Source organism: Pseudophryne corroboree, chromosome 1 (genome assembly GCF_028390025.1).
Source record: "Pseudophryne corroboree isolate aPseCor3 chromosome 1, aPseCor3.hap2, whole genome shotgun sequence".
NCBI lineage: Eukaryota > Metazoa > Chordata > Amphibia > Anura > Myobatrachidae > Pseudophryne > Pseudophryne corroboree.
In genome coordinates this window covers 539,391,623-539,418,120 of record NC_086444.1, presented here as the reverse complement: position 1 = coordinate 539,418,120, position 26,498 = coordinate 539,391,623, and the positions used below count along the sequence as shown (strand labels likewise).

The window sequence follows — 26,498 nt, the reverse complement described above, 5'->3', positions numbered from 1 at the left end:
TGGGTGCTCCTGCTTCAAAGCAAACTATTGCTCGCTGGATCTGTGGCACGATTCAGCAGGCTCATTCTGCGGCTGGATTGCCGCATCCAAAATCAGTGAAAGCCCATTCCACAAGAAAGGTGGGCTCTTCTTGGGCGGCTGCCCGAGGGGTCTCGGCATTACAGCTTTGCCGAGCTGCTACTTGGTCAGGTTCAAACACATTTGCAAAGTTCTACAAGTTTGATACCCTGGCTGAGGAGGACCTTGAGTTTGCCCATTCGGTGCTGCAGAGTCATCCGCACTCTCCCGCCCGTTTGGGAGCTTTGGTATAATCCCCATGGTCCTTACGGAGTCCCCAGCATCCACTAGGACGTTAGAGAAAATAAGATTTTACTCACCGGTAAATCTATTTCTCGTAGTCCGTAGTGGATGCTGGGTGCCCGTCCCAAGTGCGGACTTTCTGCAATACGTGTATATAGTTATTGCTTACTAAAGGGTTATGTTATGTGGCATCAGTTGAGTGATGCTTGTTTGTTGTTCATACTGTTAACTGGGTAAGTTTATCACGAGTTATACGGTGTGATTGGTGTGGCTGGTATGAGTCTTACCCTGGATTCCAAAATCCTTTCCTTGTAATGTCAGCTCTTCCGGGCACAGTTTCCTTAACTGAGGTCTGGAGGAGGGGCATAGAGGGAGGAGCCAGTGCACACCAGGTAGTACTAAATCTTTCTTTAGAGTGCCCAGTCTCCTGCGGAGCCTGTCTATTCCCCATGGTCCTTACGGAGTCCCCAGCATCCACTACAGACTACGAGAAATAGATTTACCGGTGAGTAAAATCTTATTTTTTCTCTCATGGTATGTCCGTCTCCTCGGGCACAGTTTTCCTAGACTAGTAGGAGGGGCATAGAGGGAGGAGCCAGCACACACACACTAAAGGTTTTAAAGTGCCAGACTCCTGTGGACCCGTTACTAAAGTACAGTTCCCCAGTATCCACTATGGACTACGAGAAAAGGAATTACCGGTAGGTATTAAATTCCTATTTTCTGCAGCGGGTACACTGGTATTCCACAGTGAATAACATCGGGGTGTAGAGTTGGATCTTGATCCGAGGCACCAACAGGCTAAAGCTTTGACTGTTCCCTGGATGCACTGCACTGCCTCCTCTATAGCTCCGCCTCCAGGCACTGGAACTCAGTTTGTAAGTTGGTGCCTGCAGTGCAGGTCACTAACAGGTGGGGCTGCGCTAGGCAGCCCTGAAAAGAGTTTTTTAGAAGACCTCAAGGGCCGCAGCACTTTTGATGTCTTTATGACATGCTGTGCTGTGGCTCCATCACCTCCCTCAGCGGTGCTGCATGCTCCCGCGGCCGGGTTCCCAGGTACTTGCAGCAGAGACACACCGGTTTTCAGTCACACCGCCGCTGTCACTCTTCAGGATTGCGTGGCTGCACTAAAGGGAGTAGGTAAGAGGGTCCCCCAGGTGGGACCCGCCGGTAAATCGCGATCCCGTCGCGGTCCCAGGAGACAGACCGCGCCGCTGGCGTGGACACTGTGCCGCACAGGGACCCCACTATATCCACCAGGGCAAGGAGCACAGGTCGGATTTACTAAAATCCGTTTATAAAAGGCTTCACAGTACCCGATGGTGAAGTCCAGCAGAGGGGATATGGTGCTAACCTGTAGCCCCTCCCCCAGCTCCGGGCGCCATCTACTGCTGGTGTTCCCACCCTGGAGCTGCAGTTCTCTCTCCCTCACTCACTGACTGAGATTTTGGCGCCATTACATAGCTGGGCTGATCTCCGGGACTGCTGGGCACTGTCTCCTCTGTAAATCCGCCTGTATAATCAGCGCTGTGCATTTACAGACACTTAAGTATTCTACATGTCATTTAGGCAGTGTTAGTTAAGAACAAGTGTACTGCTATCTGAATATTTAGTACAAGTATTCTGTGAAATACATCCATTGTTTACTGTGCATTGTTATATCTGCATACATACATACTTATATGTAATTTCTCCTTCATCCACTAGGGGACACTGGAGAGCAGTTACAATGGGGATATAGCAGGCAGTAACCGGGAGCTGGTACTTGAAATTTTATCAATGTGATTAACTCCTCCTCTACTATGTCCCCCCTCCAAGCCAGTCTTTTTATTGTGCCCGAGGGCGCTGGTGCACTCTTGGGTTTCTCCTGAAGAGTTTTTAATTTCTCTAACGTCCTAGTGGATGCTGGGGACTCCGAAAGGACCATGGGGAATAGCGGCTCCGCAGGAGACTGGGCACAAAGTAAAAGCTTTAGGACTAGCTGGTGTGCACTGGCTCCTCCCCCTATGACCCTCCTCCAAGCCTCAGTTAAGATTTTGTGCCCGAACGAGAAGGGTGCAATCTAGGTGGCTCTCCTGAGCTGCTTAGAGTAAAAGTTTAAATAGGTTTTTTATTTTCAGTGAGACCTGCTGGCAACAGGCTCACTGCATCGAGGGACTAAGGGGAGAAGAAGCGAACTCACCTGCGTGCAGAGTGGATTGGGCTTCTTAGGCTACTGGACATTAGCTCCAGAGGGACGATCACAGGCCCAGCCATGGATTGGTCCCGGAGCCGCGCCGCCGGCCCCCTTACAGATGCTGAAGCAAGAAGAGGTCCATAAATCGGCGGCAGAAGACTTTCCTGTCTTCATAAGGTAGCGCACAGCACTGCAGCTGTGCGCCATTGCTCTCAGCACACTTCACACTTCGGTCACTGAGGGTGCAGGGCGCTGGGGGTGGGCGCCCTGGGAAGCAATGAATTTACCTTATTTGGCAGAAAATACATCACATATAGCTCCTGGGCTATATGGATGTATTTAACCCCTGCCAGTTTTCCAGAAAAAAGCGGGAGAAGAGCCCGCCGTGAAGGGGGCGGGGCCTATCTCCTCAGCACACAGCGCCATTTTTCCCACACAGCTCCGCTGGTAGGAAGGCTCCCAGAATCTCCCCTGCATCCTGCAACTACAGAAACAGGGTAAAAAAGAGAGGGGGGCACTTATTTGGCAAAATAACAGATATAAGCAGCTATAAGGGATAGACACTTATTGTAAGGTTGTCCCTATACATATATAGCGCTCTGGTGTGTGCTGGCAAACTCTCCCTCTGTCTCCCCAAGGGGCTAAGTGGGTCCTGTCCTCTATCAGAGCATTCCCTGTGTGTGTGCTGGGTGTCGGTACGTGTGTGTCGACATGTATGAGGAGGAAAATGATGTGGAGGCGGAGCAATTGCCTATAATGGTGATGTCACCCCCTAGGGAGTCGACACCTGAATGGATGGCCGTAATTAAGGAATTACGTGACAGTGTCGGCACGTTACAGAAAACTGTTGACGACATGAGACAGCCGGCAGCTCAGTTAGTGCCTGTCCAGGCGTCTCAAACACCGTCAGGGGCTATTAAACGCCCGTTACCTCAGTGGGTCGACACGGACCCAGACACAGATACTGACTCCAGTGTCGACGGTGAAGAAACAAACGTATTTTCCAGTAGGGCCACACGTTACATGATCACGGCAATGAAGGAGGTTTTGCACATCTCTGATACTGCAAGTACCACAAAAAGGGGTATTATGTGGGGTGTGAAAAAACTACCCGTAGTTTTTCCTGAATCAGATGAATTGAATGAAGTGTGTGATGAATACCCCCGACAAAAAACTGCTAATTTCTAAAAAATTATTGGCACTATATCCCTTCCCACCAGAGGTTAGGGCTCGTTGGGAAACACCCCCTAGGGTGGATAAGGCGCTCACACGCTTATCAAAACAAGTGGCGTTACCGTCTCCAGAAACGGCCGCCCTTAAGGAGCCAGCAGATAGGAGGCTGGAAAATATCCTTAAAAGTATATACACACATACTGGTGTTATACTGCGACCAGCAATCGCCTCAGCCTGGATGTGCAGTGCTGGGGTGGCTTGGTCGGATTCCCTGACTGAAAATATTGATACCCTGGACAGGGACAATATATTATTGACTATAGAGCATTTAAAGGATGCATTCCTATATATGCGAGATGCACAGAGAGACATTTGCACTCTGGCATCAAGAGTAAGTGCGATGTCCATTTCTGCCAGAAGAGGATTATGGACGCGACAGTGGTCAGGGGATGCGGATTCCAAACGGCATATGGAAGTATTGCCGTATAAAGGGGAGGAGTTATTTGGGGGCGGTCTATCGGACCTGGTGGCCACGGCAACGGCTGGGAAATCCACCTTTTTACCCCAAGTCACCTCGCAGCAGAAAAAGATACCGTCTTTTCAGGCTCAGTCCTTTCGTCCCCATAAGGGCAAGCGGGCAAAAGGCCACTCATATCTGCCCCGGGGCAGAGGAAGGGGAAAAAGACTGCAACAGACAGCTTCTTCCCACGAACAGAAGCCTTCCCCCGCTTCTGCCAAGTCCTCAGCATGACGCTGGGGCCTTACAAGCGGACTCAGGCACGGTGGGGGCCCGTCTCAAGAATTTCAGCGCGCAGTGGGCTCACTCGCAAGTGGACCCCTGGATCCTGCAGGTAGTATCTCAGGGGTACAAATTGGAATTTGAGACGTCTCCCCCTCGCCGGTTCCTGAAGTCTGCTTTACCAACGTCTACCCCCGACAGGGAGGCGGTATTGGAAGCCATTCACAAGCTGTATTCCCAGCAAGTGATAATCAAGGTACCCCTCCTACAACAGGGAAAGGGGTATTACTCCACGCTGTTTGTGGTATCGAAGCCGGACGGCTCGGTGAGACCCATTTTAAATCTGAAAGCCTTGAACACTTACATAAAAAGGTTCAAGTTCAAGATGGAGTCACTCAGAGCAGTGATAGCGAACCTGGAAGAAGGGGACTACATGGTGTCTCTGGACATCAAGGATGCTTACCTCCATGTCCCAATTTGCCCTTCTCACCAAGGGTACCTCAGGTTTGTGGTACAGAACTGTCACTATCAGTTTCAGACGCTGCCGTTTGGATTGTCCACGGCACCCCGGGTCTTTACCAAGGTAATGGCCGAAATGATGATTCTTCTTCGAAGAAAAGGCGTCTTAATTATCCCTTACTTGGACGATCTCCTGATAAGGGCACGGTCCAGAGAACAGTTAGAGGTCGGAGTAGCACTATCTCAAATAGTACTACGACAGCACGGATGGATTCTAAATATTCCAAAATCGCAGCTGATTCCGACGACACGTCTGCTGTTCCTAGGGATGATTCTGGACACAGTACAGAAAAAGGTGTTTCTCCCGGAAGAGAAAGCCAGGGAGTTATCCGACCTAGTCAGGAAACTCCTAAGACCAGGCCAGGTGTCAGTGCATCAGTGCACAAGGGTCCTGGGAAAGATGGTGGCTTCTTACGAAGCGATTCCATTCGGCAGATTCCACGCAAGAACTTTTCAGTTGGATCTGCTAGACAAATGGTCCGGATCGCATCTTCAAATGCATCAGCGGATAACCCTGTCTCCAAGGACAAGGGTGTCTCTCCTGTGGTGGTTACAGAGTGCTCATCTCCTAGAGGGCCGCAGATTCGGCATTCAGGATTGGGTCCTGGTGACCACGGATGCCAGCCTGAGAGGCTGGGGAGCAGTCACACAGGGAAAAAAATTCCAGGGCTTGTGGTCAAGCATGGAAACGTCACTTCACATAAATATCCTGGAACTAAGGGCCATTTACAATGCCCTAAGTCAGGCAAGGCCTCTGCTTCAGGGTCAGCCTGTATTGATCCAGTCGGACAACATCACGGCAGTCGCCCACGTAAACAGACAGGGCGGCACAAGAAGCAGGAGGGCAATGACGGAAGTGGCAAGGATTCTTCGCTGGGCGGAAAATCATGTGATAGCACTGTCAGCAGTGTTCATTCCGGGAGTGGACAACTGGGAAGCAGACTTCCTCAGCAGACACGATCTTCACCCGGGGGAGTGGGGACTTCACCCAGAAGTCTTCCACATGATTGTAAACCGTTGGGAAAAACCAAAGGTGGACATGATGGCGTCTCGCCTCAACAAAAAACTGGACAGATATTGCTCCAGGTCAAGGGACCCTCAGGCAATAGCTGTGGACGCTCTGGTAACACCGTGGGTGTACCGGTCAGTGTATGTGTTCCCTCCTCTTCCTCTCATACCAAAAGTACTGAGAATCATAAGAAGGAGAGGAGTAAAGACTATACCCGTGGCTCCGGATTGGCCAAGAAGGACTTGGTACCCGGAAATTCAAGAGATGCTCACGGAAGACCCGTGGCCTCTACCTCTAAGACAGGACCTGCTCCAGCAGGGACCATGTCTGTTCCAAGACTTACCGCGGCTGCGTTTGACGGCATGGCGGTTGAACGCCGGATCCTGAAGGAAAAAGGCATTCCGGATGAAGTCATCCCTACCCTGATCAAAGCCAGGAAGGATGTAACCGTACAACATTATCACCGTATTTGGCGTAAATATGTTGCGTGGTGCGAGGCCAGGAAGGCCCCTACGGAGGAATTTCAACTGGGTCGATTCCTGCATTACCTGCAAACAGGACTGTCTATGGGCCTCAAATTAGGGTCCATTAAGGTTCAAATTTCGGCCCTGTCGATATTCTTCCAAAAAGAACTAGCTTCTGTTCCTGAAGTTCAGACGTTTGTCAAGGGAGTACTGCATATACAGCCTCCTTTTGTGCCTCCTGTGGCACCTTGGGATCTCAATGTAGTGTTGGGATTCCTAAAATCACATTGGTTTGAACCACTCACCACTGTGGACTTGAAATATCTCACATGGAAAGTGGTAATGCTGTTAGCCCTGGCTTCAGCCAGGCGTGTATCAGAATTGGCGGCTTTATCCTATAAAAGCCCTTACCTAATTTTTCATACGGACAGGGCAGAATTGAGGACTCGTCCTCAATTTCTCCCTAAGGTGGTTTCAGCATTTCACTTAAACCAACCTATTGTGGTGCCTGCGGCTACTAGGGACTTGGAGGATTCCAAGTTGCTGGACGTAGTCAGGGCCCTGAAAATATATGTTTCCAGGATGGCTGGAGTCAGAAAATCTGACTCGCTGTTTATCCTGTATGCACCCAACAAGCTGGGTGCTCCTGCTTCTAAGCAGACGATTGCTCGTTGGATTTGTAGTACAATTCAGCTTGCACATTCTGTGGCAGGCCTGCCACAGCCAAAATCTGTAAAAGCCCATTCCACACGGAAAGTGGGCTCATCTTGGGCGGCTGCCCGAGGGGTCTCGGCTTTACAACTTTGCCGAGCAGCTACTTGGTCAGGGGCAAACACGTTTGCTAAATTCTACAAATTTGATACCCTGGCTGAGGAGGACTTGGAGTTCTCTCATTCGGTGCTGCAGAGTCATCCGCACTCTCCCGCCCGTTTGGGAGCTTTGGTATAATCCCCATGGTCCTTTCGGAGTCCCCAGCATCCACTAGGACGTTAGAGAAAATAAGATTTACTTACCGATAATTCTATTTCTCATAGTCCGTAGTGGATGCTGGGCGCCCATCCCAAGTGCGGATTGTCTGCATTACTTGTACATAGTTATTGTTACAAAAATCGGGTTATTATTGTTGTGAGCCATCTTTTCAGAGGCTCCTTCTGTTATCATGCTGTTAACTGGGTTCAGATCACAAGTTGTACGGTGTGATTGGTGTGGCTGGTATGAGTCTTACCCGGGATTCAAAATCCTTCCTTATTGTGTACGCTCGTCCGGGCACAGTATCCTAACTGAGGCTTGGAGGAGGGTCATAGGGGGAGGAGCCAGTGCACACCAGCTAGTCCTAAAGCTTTTACTTTGTGCCCAGTCTCCTGCGGAGCCGCTATTCCCCATGGTCCTTTCGGAGTCCCCAGCATCCACTACGGACTATGAGAAATAGAATTATCGGTAAGTAAATTCTTATTTTTTTTTTGTCTTGCAAGAACAGACTGGCAGCTTCTGCCTCTGACAATCTGCATCGGTGGAGCTGCCGGCGGGGTTTCCATCGCAGCTGCTTGCGGCTTGGTCCCCCCGGCTGGTGAGACGGTGGCTCTCTGGTGGTCTGACCGGAAACCGCTTCTCGCGGTGCGCGTCAGGGTCGCTCCTTCAGCCTCATGGCCGGCAAGATGGTAGTGGTAAGTATGCGCCGCGGCTAGCAGACGGCGGGGTATTTAGCTCACTCCGTTGGCGGTGAAAACCGCCGTTCTATTTGAAATAGGCGCCATGGGGGGGAAGCAGGAGCTTGCTCCCGGCGGCCCCGGCGTCTCAGGCTGCGTGCGCTGGCGGCTATTTTACAGGCTGAGATGCTACAGGAAGCATCAACGGAGTTTGCTGCACAACATCCCAGGCACTGTGAGCAGTTCGGTGGGGTGTTTGTTGGACAGTTTAGGGAATGTGTAAGGCACGTGTAGATTACAGTAAGAACGTGCCTGGTGCTGTACCATAGAGTGCAGGCTTATAGGTCGGGTGTGACTATACTCCATTACTATCCCCCCTTCTGTCTGTTGTTCTTATATTTTCTTTTACTAACACTGTGTGTTTGTGTGTGTCTGTGTGAAAGTGCTGACATGGCAGGAAAAGGGTCCAAAGCAGCACAGAAGGTTTTCACATGTAAAAAATGTGCTGCAAAGTCCACATATGGACAGTCAGAAAATTCCCTGTTATGTGAGGATTGTAGGTCTGAGCCATCTGCTCATCCCTCACAGCAGCTGCAGGACTCCCCTATTTGGACTGCTCAGCTTACGGAGGGTAATGTCTTTGTTAACCAAGGAACTGGAGGCTTCTCGTCAAGATAGAGAAGCTTCCAGGTTCCAACAGCTTGTCCAGAACCCTGAGCCTGAACCAGCATGCGCTCGGTCCCTGCCAAGATCAGTTGAGGGGCTCTCTAAGGCAATGATCCCTTCCAAAACCCCATCCTTAATTTCACCTTCCCAGGTTTCAAAAAAGAGGATGCTAGCCTCTGTGTTAAATGACTCTGACGATGATATGCCTCTATTAGAGGAGGCTGAAGATGTACAGGATTCAGATGACGAACATGTTTATGAGGAATCTGAACCAGTGGCTCACGGTATTGAGGCGCTTATTACAGCTTTTCATTTGGTGTTAAAGGTTGAAGAGCCGGAACAGGACACTTCACGTCCTTCGAGGTTCGGCACTAACCAAAAACTGACAGCGGCATTTCCAGTTTCGGATGAACTGGATGGGCTCCTTACGGCAGCCTGGAAACACCTGGATGCAAAATTTCATTTATCAAAAAAAAAATTGTCTTCCTATCCTTTTCCCGCGATATTAGACACCTCCAATTGTAGACTCCTCGGTGTCTCATCTGTCCAAAAAGACAGTTCTGCTGGTTCCAGGAGCAACCTTGCTAAAGGAACTGTCAGATAGAAAGTTGGAGACTACTTTGAAGACGATTTACTTGGCGGGGGTTTTACATCACCCGGCGCAGGTAGGTTGTTGGGTCAACAAGGCTATGGAAGCCTGGGGGAACAGTTGTCCTCAGGTTTGCGTGACGATTTGCCTCCTGATCAGCTGATACCTTTGGCAGAACATATTCGCATGATGGCCCTACTTTGCGTGCAGTGAGTGACGATTGTCCCCTGTCTGGACGATCTGCTGCTGAAGGCCCACTTTGCAGACCAGTTGCTTCAAAATATCCGGATAACCCAAGACCTTTTGATTCGACATGGGTGGATCCTGAACTTTCCGAAGTCTCACTTATGCCCCTTGCAACGCTTATGTTCTTGGGGATGATCCTCGACACGGTCCGTCAGAAGGTTTTTCTTCCTCAGGACAAGATCCTCTCTCTTCAGACGACGGTGAGGTTGGTCCTTCGATACCGTCGGGTATCGGTGTATCTGGGGTAAATGGTGGTGGCGTTCAAGGCCCTTCCATACGGACGGTTCCATTTCAGGCCCTTCCAGCTGTGTCTCCTACATCAGTGGTCGGGGTCTCCTCTTTTTCTTCATCAGCGGGTGACGTTGTCTCCAAAGGCACAGTTGTCTCTCCTCTGGTGGCTAAATTCGACTCATCTGTTGGAAGGAAAACGGTTCGGCACTTGGTATTGGACTCTCTTCATCACAGACACAAGCCTGCGAGGGTAGGGGGGGCTGTAACCATGGAACACTGGTTTCAGGGGCGCTGGTCATTCCACGAATCCACTTTCCCAATAACCATACTCAAATTGCGGCCATTGTACAACTCCCTGCTGCAGACATATCACCTGCTTTGTGATCAGGCAGTAAGAGTTCAGTCCGACAATGCCACGATGGTGGCATACATCAACCGTCAGGGAGGCACTCGCAGCAAGTGCGGCGATGAGAGAGGTCACCAACATCCTCCTCTGGGCAGAGGAAAATGCTCTGGCCTTGTCGGCAATCTTCATTCCGGGAGTAGAAAATTGGGAAGCCGATTATCTCAGCCGCCAGGACATGCACCCAGGAGAGTGGACACTCAATCCTCAGGTGTTTCGTCAGCTGGTCCGCTGGTGGGGAAGACCACAGATCGACCTTATGGCATCACGCCTGTACCATCAACTGCCTCTTTGCTACTCTCGGACAAGAGACCCGGCGGCAGCAGCCGTGGATGCCCTCACGGCTCCTTGGAACTACCAGTTCATTTATTCCTTACTACTTCAGGTTCTGCAACGCATGAAGACAGAAAACACGCTGGTCCTCCTAGTGACTCCGGATTGGCCGCGCAGGACTTGGTACTCGGCCCTACACCTGTTGTCAGTAGCGGAGCCTTTGCCCCTACCACTATGGAGCGATCTACTACAACAGGGTCCTTTTCTTTATCCAGACTTATGCAGGCTACGTTTGACGGCGTGGCTGTTGAGAAGGCCATCTTTAGGAAGGGGATTCCTCGTACTGTGATACCTACTATGCTCCGAGCTCGGAAGTCAGTCACATCGTCTCACTATTACTGCATTTGGAAAGCTTATGTGGCCTGGTGTGAAAGACAAGAGTTTTCCCCTTCGTTTTTCACTTAGCCCACCTTCTTCGTTTTCTGCAGGTGGGTTTCTCTGCAGGGCTGAGATTGGGTTCGCTTAAGGTTCAGGTATCTGCTCTTTCTGTTTTCTTCCAGAAGAAATTAGCCTTGCTGCCAGAAGTTCAGATCTTCTTTCAAGGGGTTCTCCGAATACAACCTCACTTTCGTCCTACAACAGCTCCATGGGACCTCGGCCTGGTACTCTCTTTTCTACAGTCTCCGTTATTTGAGCCTCTGGAGTCGGTGGAGATGAAATATCTCACCTAGAAAGTGGTTCTTCTCCTGGCTCTGGCTTCGGCCAGACTGATGTCGGAACATGGGGCTCTCTCTTGCCGACCTCCTTACCTGGTGTCCATGAGGATAGAGCTGAACTTCGTACTCGCGTGTCGTTTCTTAAAAAGTCTGTGTCCGATTTTCACATCAATCAGCCGCTTGTGGTTCCGGCCCTCTCGGCGGATTCACCGGATTCCAAGTCTTTGGATGTTGTCAGGGCGCTCAGGATCTATGTAGACAGGACTTCTGCTATTCGAAAGTGATTCCTTATTTGTTCTGTACGATGCCGCCCGTCCTGGATGGCCGGCTTCCAAGCAGACGTTAGCCCGTTGGATTCATCTGACCATCAGACAAGCTTATTTGGCGGTTTCTCAAGAACCTCCGTCTTCCATTTCAGTGCACTGTACGCGCTCTGTGGGACCCTCGTGGGCGGCCACCCGCGGGGTTATCATGACTACTTTGTCGTGCTGCCACTTGGTCGGGCCGACATACATTTATCAGGTTTTATAGGTTTGATACTTTTGTGGCCTCTGCTTCGCAGTTTGTAAGTAGTTTTACCACATTCTGACCTTTTCATTGACATATGTCAGGAATACTGGTCATCTCCAGGAAAGAAGTTTTCCCTGTCTAAAAATATGCTAGCTCGTTATCCTATCCATGTGGAGTTGAGTAACCATGGAAAACTCCACAGCCGGTGGACTCTCATGTCACCCGTCTTGTGGTGTCATCTACTCTGCCTGTCACCACTGTCGCCTCACTGAAGGAACCGACAGATAAGCATGTGGAGGGATGCCTGAAATCTATTTACACTCTTACCGGTGCTGTATATAGACCCACTATGGCGGCCTCTTGGGCGGCAAAAGGAATTGAAGCATGGGTTCAGGCAATTTGAGGATGAGCTACCTCAGGAATTTTCTGACACTGCCAGACAATATCTGTCGTATTTTACCACAGCCTCTCAATAGCGGACAAGGCATCTACTACGTCTATCCTGACTCGCCGGATTCTGTGGTTGAGGTCCTGGAAAGTGGACCTGGACTCTAATAAGACCTTGGAGGTGGTGCTTTTCAAAGGAGACATACTATTTGGGGAGGATCTGAACAAGATTGTGACTGACTTGGCAACGGCCAAGACTGCATTTCTCCCAAGTACTAATCCTTCTACTCAGAAGGCTGAGAGTGCAACTTTTCGTTTCTTTCGACCTACAAGTAAAGCAAAAGGTCAGGCGTACCCGAGACAGGCTCATACTTCCAAAACCACTAAGCCCAAATCTAAACAATCCTGGGCCACCCGTCAGCCTGCTTCCAAACAAGACAAGCCTGCTGAATGATGGGGCGGGGGACCCCAGGGTGGGAGGCCGACTGGTTAAAGACCACTTCAGACGCCTGGGTGCGGGAAGTTGTCTCTCACGGGTACGCAATCTCTTTCAAGAGACGTCCCCCTCGCCATTTCTAATGGTTATCCCCTCAGATCCGTTGAAAGTGCAAGCTCTACACCTGGCTGTACAATCCCTCCTGGAAACAGGAGTGGTAGTGCCGGTACCTCTGTCTCAGGGAGACAGGGGATACTATTCGACCCTGTTTCTAGTTCCGAAACCAAATGGGTCTTTCTGGCCTATCCTCAACTTCAAATCATTGAACAAGTTTGTAAGAGTGTCCAAATTCCGTATGGAAATCCTGCGCTCTATTGTGCTGGCCATGGAACCCGAAGACTATACGGTATCCCTGGACATACAGGATGCTTACCTGCACATACCTATTGTCATTTCGCATCAGCAATATCTGCGGTTTGCTATTGGCAACCTTCATTTTCAATTCCAGGCTCTGCCATTTGGTCTGGCCACGGCACCTCGGATTTTCACCAAGGTCATGGCCGTGATGACGGCTTTCCTCCGTCGTCAGGGAATCGGGATCCTGCCATATCTGGATGACTTGCTGATTCTGGCAAGATGTCCTCCTCAGTCAACTGGAGATGTCGGTCCAATTCCTACACGGGTGGCTCATCAATTGGAAGAAGTCCTCGCTGGTGCCTGCTCGAAGCATGGTGCACCTGGGGGCGCTGCTGGACACACACAACCAGAGACTGTTTCTGTCTCCGGAGAAGGTCCTTAAACTTTAGGACAAGATCAGATGCTTCCTCTCTAGCCACACTCGGCGATGCGAGTACTAGGCCTCATGGTGTCGGCTTTTGAGATGGTAGAGTACGCTTAATTTCACTCCCGCCCTCTGCAGAGGTTAATCCTTTTCCAAATGGGACGGCCTGCCTCATCGGGTGAGGTCGCAAATGATCTCCTTGACTCCAGCGGTTCGTCTGTCACTGAGCTGGTGGCTACAGGGCCAACCGTTGAGCAGGGGCCATCCCTTCTGGATCTCCAACTGGGTCCTCCTTACAATGGACGCCAGTCTGCTGGGTTGGGGCGCGGTGTTGGAGCAACACTCTCTCTCCAGGGTCGGTGGACCAGGGAGGAATCTCTCCTCCCGATAAACATTCTGGAAATGCGGGCAATATTCAGTGCGTTGACACTGGCCCTGCCTCTGGTACAGAACAGGCCTGTTCGAGTACAATCAGACAACTCCACCACTCTGGCGTACATAAACCATCAAGGCGGCACTCGAAGCTGCATGGCAATGATGGAAGTGTCAAAAATCCTCGAATGGGCGGAACGCCATCTGCCAGCCATATCGTCCGTTTTCATTCCGGGAGTCCTCAACTGGGAAGCGGACTTCCTCACTCGTCAGGACGTGCACGCCGGACAGTGGAGTCTTCATCCCGAAGTCTTTCAACTCCTAGTGGACAAGTGGGGCCTACCAGATGTAGACCTGATGGCATCTTGACACAATCACAAGGTTCCGGTCTTTGGAGCAAGGGCAAGGGATCCTCTAGCAGCGTTCGTGGACGTACTGGCAATTCCATGGAACTTTCGGCTGCCATAAGTGTTCCCTCCAGTGTCAATCCTGCCCCGGGTAATATCTTCCGTATTCCGTTCTTCGAACACGCCCTGGTTATTTACCTAAGGTGGTATCATCTTTTCACCTTAACCAGGAGATTCTGGTTCTGGCCTTTATCTCTTCTGGTTTGTCTTCCAAAGAAAGATCTTTGGACATGGTACGGGCTCTCCATATTTATGTGGAAAGGACTGCCTCTATCAGGAGGTCAGATTCCCTTTTTGTACTTTTTGGTTTTCACAAACGTGGCTGGCCTGCGAATAAGCAAACCTTGCCCAGATGTATTAGAATGGTGATGGCACAAGCTTATGCGCTATCAAGGCCCATTCTACTCAGTCGGTTGGACCTTCTTGGGTGGCCTGCCGTGGCGCGTCCGCAGAACAATTGTGCTAGGCGGTTTTGTGGTTCTCGGTGAACACGTTCATCAGGTTCTATGCCTTTGAAACTTCCGCCTCCCAGGATGCTTCCTTTGGACGCCGGGTTCTTGTGCCCGCTACAGTGCGTTCCCTCCCATGAGGAACTGCTTTAGGACATCCCCGATGTTATTCCCTGTGGAATACCAGTGTACCCTGCTGCAGAAAAGGAGATTTATGGTAGACTTACCATTGTTAAATATTTCTGCGAGGTACACTGGGTTCCACAGGGCGTCCACCCTGACGCACTTGGCTACTTTTGGTTTGTATGGCATTTGCCGCTAGTCCCTTCTCCGGTCGTGAGAATGTGGTTCTATGTGACTAACATCTACCGTCTCTCTTACCTGCTACTGCATTGGACTGGTTAACAAACCTGAGCTCCAGTGCCTGGAGGCGGGGCTATAGAGGAGGCAGTGCAGTGCATCCTGGGAACAGCTTTAGCCTGTTGGTGCCTCGGATCAAGATCCAACTCTACACCCCAGTGTTATTCCCTGTGGAATCCAGTGTACCTCACAGAAAGAGATTTAACAATGGTAAGTCTACCATAAATCTCCTTTTCTTATGCACATCAGCGTATAAAATCCTCCATTTTAAATGTTGACAGTGGTGCAGGTTTCTCTATTTCTTTTGTTGGTTTTTTTTGTTGTTTTTAATCACAATTTTTTTATGGATCTCGTTCTAATAGAAGGGCAAAGTTGGAAAACCCTCCCAGACCGCTCAAAAGCGTGGTTTAAAGACAGTGCAGGAAAAAGAAGTTGGGGATAAAAAACGAAAACAAGAAGATACTGTTGAACTGGAAAGGTGCAATTTTAATCATTTGTGAACATCTTTTTTTATTGTCGCAGGCAAGCTCATCCTTCTGTTATGGGAATACTCAATAAAGATACAGACCCATTAATTTATCTGCATCATTGCAGACTTCCTAATCGTAAAAGAAAACTGCAGAAAAACAGTATATTGGCTGTACTCCTACAAACCAAAAGGCTCTTAGAGTAACAAATTATTATCAAATATTACAAATATACTAATATATATATATATATATATATATATATATATCCACATCATATGTTTAAATGTATGTGAAATCATTGCTATTACGCTACCAGGCTCAGATTGACACGCATGCTGCTTGCAATCCACATCATATGTTTAAATGTATGTGAATTCATTGCTATTACGCTACCAGGCTCAGATTGACACACATGCTGCTTGCAATCCACATCATATGTTTAAGTGTATGTGATGTTTTTCTTGCCATTTCCTATGTATGTGATTGAATTTATTGTGGATAGCTAGAGTAGTTTTTGTCTGATTACCCACCCTGTGCAATTTGTTCTTTGATCAATTAGCATTTCAATCAGGTGACCAAATGTTCTGAGGTAGGCCTGTTCTTAATCAGAGACAGTATTTCTTTAGATTCTGTTAAGGGGTCAGCTTGTTGGGGGTAGCTTGCGTGGATTTTAATAAGTGTGGATTTAAGAAGTGTGTTATCCGAACAGTTTAAAAAAACAGTTGAAAAAACATTGAACAACATCAAGGAAAGGTAACTTACTTTAACAACTTACTCCTACTCCACTTAACCCAAAAAAACACAAACAACCACAGCATGTTCATCAAACTACTTATTTCAATTCATGGAATTCTCACCAAATTTAACACCTTTTACACTCACCCTGAAACTCACCACTCTGTGCACATTACAGCTTCTATTCTCCACTCCCCTCTTCTAACCACTCATGAGCTTTATACTTACTTCTCTGCAAGTACTTTGACAACCACAATTGGCCACCAGAATAAACACTCGCAAACATCCACCAATATTTATCTCACTCTTCTGCTTTTATTAGCTGGTGACATAGCACCAAATCCAGGCCCCAACCACCTTTCCCTCTCACACTCAGCTGTCTCAAAACGACATAGAAATCCATCTAACCTCATAAATATCACGTGTCTCCCATCCCCCTCCAAGTCACTAAAATGTGCCTTATTGAATGCACGCTCTGTTTGCAACAAATTAACATCCATCCATGACCTCTTCATATCTCACAACTTTAATCTGCTGGCTATAACAGAAACATGGCTCACACAATCAGACACGGCCTCCCCTGCAGCACTGTCACACGGTGGTTTCCACTTCACACACACACATCTAGGCCTAATAATAGTAAAGGTGGTGGGGTTGGAATCTTACTGTCACAGTTTTTCACATACACTGTTCTACCTCAGGTTCCATCACTCGCATTCACATCATTTGAAGTTCACTCTATCAGGATTTTCACCCCCTTCTCTCTGCGTGTTGCAGCTATCTATCGCCCTCCTGGGCAACCTAAACAACAATTTCTAGAAGATTTTTCTGCCTGGCTCCCACACTTCTTATCCTCTGACATCTCCACCATCATTATGGGCGATTTCACTCTTGACAGTCCACAATCTGTTCATGCATCCAAACTCCTCTCTCTAACCTCCTCTCTTGGCCTAACCCAATGGTCCAACTCCTCTACTCACCAGGAGGGCCACTGCCTTGATCTTGTGTTCACCAGGCTCTGCTCAGTTTCCCAACTCGTTAACACTCCTTTCTCTAACGTCCTTGAGGATGCTGGGACTCCGTAAGGACCATGGGGAATAGACGGGCTCCGCAGGAGATAGGGCACTATAAGAAAGCTTTGGATTCTGGGTGTGCACTGGCTCCTCCCTCTATGCCCCTCCTCCAGACCCCAGTTTTACACTGTGCCCAGAGCGAGATGGGTGCACTGCAGGGAGCTCCCTGAGTTCTCTGTCTAGAAAGCATTTTTGTTTGGATTTTTTCTACATTTTTACAGGGAGCACTGCTGACAACAGGCTCCCTGCATCGAGGGACTGAGGAGAGAGGGGCAGACCTTCTTGTCTAAGATAGGCTCTGCTTCCTCGGCTACTGGACACCATTAGCTCCAGAGGGGGTGAACACAGGTTCTTACTGGGTGTCCACCCCCAGAACCGCGCCGCCGTTCTCCTCACAGAGCCAGAAGAAACAAAGTCAGAAGACGTCTCAGGCGGCAGAAGCCTTCAGAGCTTCACTGAGGTAACGCACAGCACCGCAGCTGTGCGTCATTGCTCCCATACACCTCAAATACTCCGGTCACTGTAAGGGCGCAGGGGGGGGGGCGCCCTGGGCAGCAATATAACACCTCTCTTATGGCAAAAAGTATATATACATGTACAGGTGGGCACTGTACATGTATATAAAAGAGCCCCCGCCATATTTTAGTAAGTTTGAGCGGGACAGAAGCCCGCCGCCGAGGGGGCGGGGCTTCTCCCTCAGCACTCACCAGCGCCATTTTCTCTCCACAGCACCGCTGAGAGGAAGCTCCCCGGACTCTCCCCTGCTTGACACACGGTGAAGAGGGTTTTAAAGTAGAGGGGGGGCACATATTTGGCGATTATACATTACAGCAGCGCTACTGGGTAAACATTGTGTTTTTTCCTAGGTTATATAGCGCTGGGGTGTGTGCTGGCATTCTCTCTCTGTCTCTCCAAAGGGCCTGGGGGGGAACCTGTCTTCAGATAAGAGATTCCCTGTGTGTGTGGAGTGTGTCGGTACGTGTGTGTCGACATGTCTGCGGTAAAAGGCTCTCCTAAGGAAGAGATGGAGCAAATCTGTGTGGGTGCGTGGTGTCTCCGTCGACTACGCCGACACCTGATTGGATATGTGAAATTAAGTGCTAAGATGAACTTATTACAAAAGATTAGAGAATAGACAGGGAATCTACCCATGTCTGCCCCTATGTCACAGAGACCTTCAGAGTCTCACAACGCTCACTATCCAAAATAATAGACATCGACACGGAGTCTGACTCCAGTGTCGACTACGTTAATGCAAAGTACAGCCAAGACTGGCAGAAAAGTATTCAATATATGATTATTGTAATAAAAGATGTTTTGCATATCACTGATAACTCATCTGTCCCTGACACGAGGGTACACATGTTTAAGGGGAAGAAAGCTGAGGTAAATTTCCCTCCTCTCATGAAGAAAAAGAGCGGGAATCTCCAGACAAGAGACTGCAGCTTCCCAAAAAGAATTCTCAGGGAGTATCCTTTCCCTAATGGGGCCAGGATACGATGGGAATCTTCCCCTAGGGTGTACAAGGCATTGACACGTTTAACCAAAAAGGTAGCGCTGACTTAACAGCTATCCTCAGGGATCCTGCAGATAGCATGCAGTAAAAGTACTTTGAAGTCCATTTACACACATTCTGGTACACTACTCAGTGTGTCGGCATGGGTTTATAGCGCGGTAGCAGCGTAGTCAGATACCTTATCAGCGGAGGTTGAAACCCTTGATAAGGATGACATATTATTTTCCCTAGTATATAGATATATATATATATTTATATGTAAAAGATGTTGGCTTTTATATATATATATATATATATATATATATATATATATATATATATATATATATATATATATATATAACAAAAGGGTCCTGTACTCGCATCAGTAATTCAATGGTGGGTGCTATCCCAACAGAACGAAGTCCGCTGAATATATTGATGTCCACGCAAGTGGCGGGCGCACTCTCACAGATACAACACTTCTTCAATATTAATGTTCTTTATTGTAGCCTCATAAAATCGACGTTTCGATCCTTCCACAGGATCTTTTTCAGGAAAGGCAATACGAAATCATTTGTTCTCAGTATATACAATCATTAGATAATGCTCATGGGCTCAGCGGCAACCGTGTCGACATCCAGCAGGCTACCAACAACATAAGTGGTCCCATAACAACTATAAGGATCACAATCCCAGTGTGCTGTGTCCTGGGTTCTCTGTTGTTCCTATGTGCTAATCAGTCCAGCCACGAGTCAGCATCAGCCATGTGTTCCCAGGAACTGGGAACACATGGCTGATGCTGACTCGTGGCTGGACTGATTAGCACATAGGAACAACAGAGAACCCAGGACACAGCACACTGGGATTGTGATCCTTATAGTTGTTATGGGACCACTTATGTTGTTGGTAGCCTGCTGGATGTCGACACGGTTGCCGCTGAGCCCATGAGCATTATCTAATGATTGTATATACTGAGAACAAATGATTTCGTATTGCCTTTCCTGAAAAAGATCCTGTGGAAGGATCGAAACGTCGATTTTATGAGGCTACAATAAAGAACATTAATATTGAAGAAGTGTTGTATCTGTGAGAGTGCGCCCGCCACTTGCGTGGACATCAATATATATATATATATATATATATATATATATATATATATATATATATATAAAAGACATGCCCAAAGAGACGTTACTCTACTGGGTTCTAGAGTCAACGCTATGTCGATTTCTGCTAGACTTGTCCTGTGGAACATGCAATGGACAGGTGATGCCGACTAAAAGAGGCATATGGAGGGTTTACCTCACAAGGCTGAGGAATTGTGTGGAGAAGGGCTCTCGTACCTGGTCTCCACAGCTATAGTTGGTAATTCTGATCTTTTGCCTTATATTCCCTCACAGACTAAGAAAGCACGACATTATCAAATGCAGTCCTTTCGGTCGCAGAATAACAAAAAAGTATGAGGAGTTTCCTTTCTTACCTGAGGTAGGGCACGGTGCACAGCTAGTTCCCAGGAACAGAAGTCCTCCCCGGCCTCTACTACATCCACCGCAGGATGCGGGAGCTCCGCTAAGGGAGTCCGTCCCAGGGGGAGCACGTCTTCGACTCTTCAGCCACATCTGAGTTCACTCACAGGTGGATCCCGGGGCAATAAAAATTGTTCTCAGGGTTACAAAGGAATTCGAAAGGTGCCTCCTCGCCGGTTTTTCCTTATCGGACCTACCGGTTTCTCCCCCAGAAGGGGAGTTATATTCAATACAATTCACACATTGTATCTCCAACAGGTGGTGCTCAAGGTTCTCCTCCTGCAACAAGGAAGGGGCTATTACTCAACCTTGGCTGTAGTTCCGAATACGTACGGTTCGGTCAGACCTATTGAAAATTAAAACCTCTGAACCTATACTAGAAAAGGATCAAAATTAAAGTGGAATCGCTCAGAGCGATCATGGCCAGCCTGGAAAGGGGGGATTTGATGGTGTATCTAGACATAAAGGCTGCATACCTTCATGTTCCCATTTATCCACCCCATCAGGCGTACCTGACAATTGCGGTACAGTATTGTCATTACCAATTTCAGGGTAATTGGCAGAAATGATGGTGCTCCTACGCAAGCAAGGAGTCACAGTTATCCCATACTTGGACGATCTCCTATGAGGCGAGATCAAAAGAGCAGTTGTTGAACAGCGTGTCACTTTCGCTGAAGGTGTCACAGCAACACTGCTAGTTTCTCAATATCCGGAAGTCACAGTTGGTTCCTATGACTAGTCTGCTCTTCTTGGGTATGATTCTGGATACGGACCAGAAAGGGGTTTACCTTCAGATAGAGAAGGCCCAGGAACTCATGACTCTGGTCAGGAACTTTTTGAAACCAAGACAGGTGTCGGCATCGCTGCACCCGAGTCCGGGGAAAATCATTCCCTTCGGCAGGTTCCATGCGAGGTCTTTCAAATGGGACCTACTGGACAAGTGGTCCGGGTCGCATCTACAGATTCATCAGTTGATCACCCTCTCCCCCAGGGCCAGGGTATCTCTCCTGTGGTGGCTGCAAGATGCTCACCTTCTATAGGGCCGCAGGTTCGGCATTCAGGACTGGATCACGGACGCGAGCCTCCGAGGTTGGGGAGCAGTCACACAGGGAAAAATAAAATGTCCAAGGTCTTTGGTCAAGTCAAGAGACTTGTCTTCACTTCTTGGAACTAAGGGCCATATACAACGCCCTACGTCAGGCGGAGACCTTACTTTGCGACCAACCGGTTCTGATCCAGTCGGACAACGTCACCGCAGTAGCTCATCTAAACCGCCAAGGCGGCACAAGGAGCAGAGTGGCGATGGCGGAAGCCACCAGAATTCTTCGCTGGGCGGAGAATCATGTAAGTGCACTGTCAGCAGTGTTCATTCCGGGAGTGGACGACTGGGAAGCAGACTTCCTCAGAGGGCACGACCTACGTCCTGGAGAGTGGGGACTTCATCAGGAAGTCTTAGCACAGATTGCAATTCGGTGGAGACTGCCACTGATAGACATGATCGCGTCCCGCCTCAACACAAAGCCGCAGAGTTATTGCGCCAGGTCAGGAGACCCTCAGGCAGTAAGCTATGAATGCCCTAGTGACACTGTGGGTGTTCTGGTCAGTTTCTGTGTTTACTCCTCTTCCTCTCATACCCATGGTGTTGAGGATAATAAGAAAAAGAGGAGTGAGACCAATTCTCATTGTTCCAGATTGGACACGGAGGACATGGTATCCAGATCTCACAGAGAATCCGTGGCCTCTTAGTCTAAGACAGGACCTGCTGCAGCAGGGGCCCTGTCTGTTCCCAGACTTACCGCGGCTGCGTTTGACGGCATGGCGGTTCAACGCAGGATCCTAGCGGTAATGGGTATACCGGAGGAGGTCATTCCTACCCTAATTAAGGCTAGGAAGGAAGTGACATTGAAACATTATCACCGAATATGGCGAAAATATGTTTCCTGATGTGAGGCCAGGAATGCTCCTACGGAGGAATTCCTTTTGGGCCGTCTGCTTCACTTCCTTCAAACTGGAGTGAAGTTGGGCCTAAAATTAGGATCGATAAAGGTTCAAATTTCGGCCTTATCCATTTTCTTCCAAAAAGATTTGGCTTCTCTTCCTGAAGTACAAACGTTTGTGTAGGGAGTACGGCATTTTTAGCCTCCTTTTGTACCGCCGGTGGCGCCTTGGGACCTTAACGTGGGTTACGGTTCCTTAAGTCTCATTGGTTTGAACCACTTAAGTCAGTGGTGTTGAAATATTTCACCTGGAAGGTGGTCATGTTGTTAGCCTTGACTTCGGCTAGGCGAGTTTCGGAATTGGAGGCTTTTATCACTAAAAGACCTATCTGATTGTCCATATGGATAGAGCGAAATTGCGGACCCGTCCTCAATTCCTGCCAAAGGTGGTCTCATCCTTTCATATGAACCAACCTATTGTCGTGCCTGTGGCTACGCGTGACTTGGAGGATTGCGAGTCCCTTGATGTGGTCAGGGCTTTGAAAATTTACGTGGCCAGAACGGCTAGGATCTGCAAAACAGAAGCACTGTTTGTCCTGTATACAGCCAACAAGGTTGGCGGCCCTGCTTCAAAGCAGACTATTGCTCGCTGGATCTGTAACACGATTCAGCTGGAGCATTCTATGGCAGGATTGCCGTTACCTAAATCGGTTTAGGCCCATTCCACTAGGAAGGTGGGCTCTTCTTGGGCGGCTGCCCGAGGGGTCTCGGCACTACAGCTGTGCCGAGCTGCTACTTGGTCGGGGTCAAATACCTTTGCAAAGTTCTGTAAGTTTGATACCCTGACTAAGGAGGACCTCCTGTTTGCTCAATTCGGTGCTGCAGAGTCATCCGCACTCTCCCGCCCGTTTGGGAGCTTTGGTATAATCCCCATTGTCCTTACGGAGTCCCAGCATCCTCAAGGACGTTAGAGAAAATAAGATTTTACTTACTGGTAAATCTATTTCTCGTAGTCCGTAGAGGATGCAGGGCGCCCGTCCCAAGTGCAGACTTCTTCTGCAAGACTTGTATATAGTTATTGCTTACATAAGAGTTATGTTGTAGTTTATCGGTTGAACCGAGGCTATGTTGTTGTTCATACTGTTAACTGGGTAGTTTATCACAAGTTATTTGGTGTGGCTGGTATGGATCTCGCCCTTAGATTTACAAAAATCCTTCCTCGTACTGTCCATCTTCTCTGGGCACAGGTTCCCTAACTGGGGTCTGGAGGAGGGGCATAGAGGGAGGAGCCAGTGCACACCCAGAATCCAAAGCTTTCTTAAAGTGCCCTATCTCCTGCGGAGCCCATCTATTCCCCATGGTCCTTACGGAGTCCCAGCATCCTCTACGGACTACGAGAAATAGATTTACCGGTAAGTAAAATCTTATTTTCCCTCTCTCTGATCACAACCTGATCACCTTCACAATCTCTTCTATTACTTTAAATTCTAGGACACTAAAACCAAGCAAGCCTCCTCTAACACGCAGAAATACTAACAATCTAAATTTTCAACAACTTTCCACTTCTCTGCAACGTCTCTCACCAATCTCTACATTCACCACACCTGACACTGCTGTATCCCACCTGCACCAGACCCTAGAGAGTGCCCTTGATGAAGTTGCTCCAGCTACCCATCACACTCCACGTAGGCTTAGATGCCAACCATGGCACTCTAAATCAACAAGACACCTACAAAAACTGTCACGTAAGGTAGAACGTCAGTGGCGGAAATCTCAGAATCCAAGTGACTTTCTCACATATAAGACTACCTACCACTCCTATCGTCAGGCCCTGGACACTGCCAAACAAACATATTTCCAATCTCTCATCTCTTATCATGCCACCAACCCCAAAGGACTTTTTAATACATTTAAATCACTTCTTTACCCTCCCTCACCTCCCCCACTAGCTACTATCAGTGCACAAGAACTTGCTTCCTACTTCAAGGATAAGATTGATAAAATCCGAGATGAAATGGTATGCTCTAACTCAGCCAGTGACCTGCTCAAATCCCTATCTGAACCCTCTGGCACTTTCTCTTCATTTGATCCCACAAGTGAAGATGAAGTATCAACACTCTTTTCATCCTCCTACCTCTCCTCTTGATCCTATACCCTCACAGTTCAGTAAAAGTTTGTCTCCTGTGCTTATCCCAACCTTAACTAAAATCTGTAATCTCTCTCTCTCTCTCTCTCTCTCTCTCTCTCTCTCTCTCTCTCTCTCTCTCTCTCTCTCTCTCTCTCTCTCTCTACTGGCATCTTTCCATTTCTATTTAAACATGCAGTGATTACTCCCATTCTGAAAAAACACAACTCTGACCCAAACACACTCTCTAACTACCGTCCCATTTCTCAACTACCCAGTCCCTCCAAGCTACTTGAGAGACTTGCCTACACTCTCCTTACACACTTTCTTAACTCCCACAACTTACTGGACCCACTTCAGTCAGGCTTTCGTGCCCAACACTCCACAGAGACGGCACTGACCAAAGTAGTGAATGATCTGGTTACTGCTAGATCAAAAGGCCATTGCACACTACTTATTCTTCTAGATCTCTCTGCTGCTTTTGACACTGTTGACCACTCTCTTCTCATACAAACACTAGAGTCCCTAGGTCTTCAGGGCACAGCCCTTACTTGGTTCTCATCCTACCTATCTAATCGATCTTTCAGTGTTCACTTCTCTGATTCTACCTCCTCTTCTCTACCTCTATCAGTTGGAGTACCGCAAGGCTCAGTCTTAGGTCCTCTGCTTTTCTCAATCTATACCTCCTCTCTTGGTAAACTAATCCGTTCCTTCGGATTTCAGTATCATTTGTACGCTGATGATACTCAAATTTACCTATCCTCCCCAGATTTATCACCATCTGTATTGGCTCGTGTCACTGGATGCCTGTCTGCCATTTCATCTTGGTTGTCATCTCGCCACCTCAAACTCAACATTTCCAAAACAGAATTATTTTCCCACCAGCTAAGGGTAGTTACCAACCTGATATTGCCATAACTGTTGACAATGCAACTATCCACCCTACCCCACAAGCTCGCTGCCTAGGTGTCATCCTTGACTCTGAACTGTCGTTTGTTCCACACATTCAATCGGTCTCTAAATCATGTTACATGCACCTTAAAAACATATCCAAAATACGCCCTTATCTTACACAATACACTGCAAAAACTCTGATCCATGCACTCATCATCTCCCGCATTGATTATTGTAATAGTCTCCTTACTGGTCTTCCCAAACATAGGCTCCCACCACTTCAATCCATTTTAAATGCAGCTGCGAGGCTAATCTTCCTCGCCAGACGTTCTTCGTCTGCTGATCCGCTCTGTCAGTCCCTCCATTGGTTACCGGTATTCTACCGTGTCAAATATAAAATACTTTTACTTACATACAAGGCTATTAACCAAACTGCACCATCATACATCTCCTCACTCAGCTCAAAATATCTCCCTACCAGACCCCTCCGCTCTGCACAAGATCTGCGTCTCTCATCCAGATGTATTACCTGTTCCCACTCAAAATTACAGGACTTTACCCGGGCTTCACCCACTCTGTGGAATGCCCTCCCACGCACAATAAGACTCTCCACTAGTCTCCAAACCTTTAAATGTTCCCTGAAAACTCATCTCTTCAGACAAGCCTACCAAATTCCTGACCCACACACACAACCTTCAATGCTTCCCTATCCAGTTACATCCCCTCTGCACAGTCCCCATAACCTCACATTTTGTCTTCCAACATTGCTGGGTGATCATATCATACAACCCACTAAGATCCAAGCAATCTGGGGAACCATTATGTAACAGGTTACATCTATCCTTGTGTATCAATGCCTATTTCTCTGACGTCCTAGTGGATGCTGGGAACTCCGTAAGGACCATGGGGAATAGCGGCTCCGCAGGAGACTGGGCACAAAAAGTAAAAGCTTTAGACTAGCTGGTGTGCACTGGCTCCTCCCCCTATGACCCTCCTCCAAGCCTCAGTTAGATTTTTGTGCCCGAACGAGAAGGGTGCAAGCTAGGTGGCTCTCCTGAACTGCTTAGAAGTAAAAGTTTAAATAGGTTTTTTATTTTCAGTGAGTCCTGCTGGCAACAGGCTCACTGCATCGTGGGACTAAGGGGAGAAGAAGCGAACTCACCTGACTGCAGAGTGGATTGGGCTTCTTGGCTACTGGACATTAGCTCCAGAGGGACGATCACAGGTTCAGCCTGGATGGGTCCCGGAGCCGCGCCGCCGGCCCCCTTACAGAGCCAGAAGAGCGAAGAGGTCCGGAGAAAGCGGCGGCAGAAGACGTTCCTGTCTTCAAATAAGGTAGCGCACAGCACTGCAGCTGTGCGCCATTGCTCTCAGCACACTTCACACTC

General features: G+C 48.5%; 1 protein-coding gene across 4 annotated transcripts in view; it reads left to right on the top strand.

The window, feature by feature from the left end:
* The window catches only part of PSIP1 (PC4 and SRSF1 interacting protein 1), a 369,617-nt gene that overhangs the window by 274,426 nt on the left and 68,693 nt on the right, over window positions 1-26,498 (top strand). For all 4 annotated transcript variants that reach the window (XM_063914078.1, XM_063914077.1, XM_063914076.1 and 1 more), the window contains exon 11: window positions 15,215-15,330. In XM_063914078.1, the coding sequence (XP_063770148.1) occupies window positions 15,215-15,330 (116 nt within the window). The remainder of the gene's footprint in view (window positions 1-15,214; window positions 15,331-26,498) is intronic.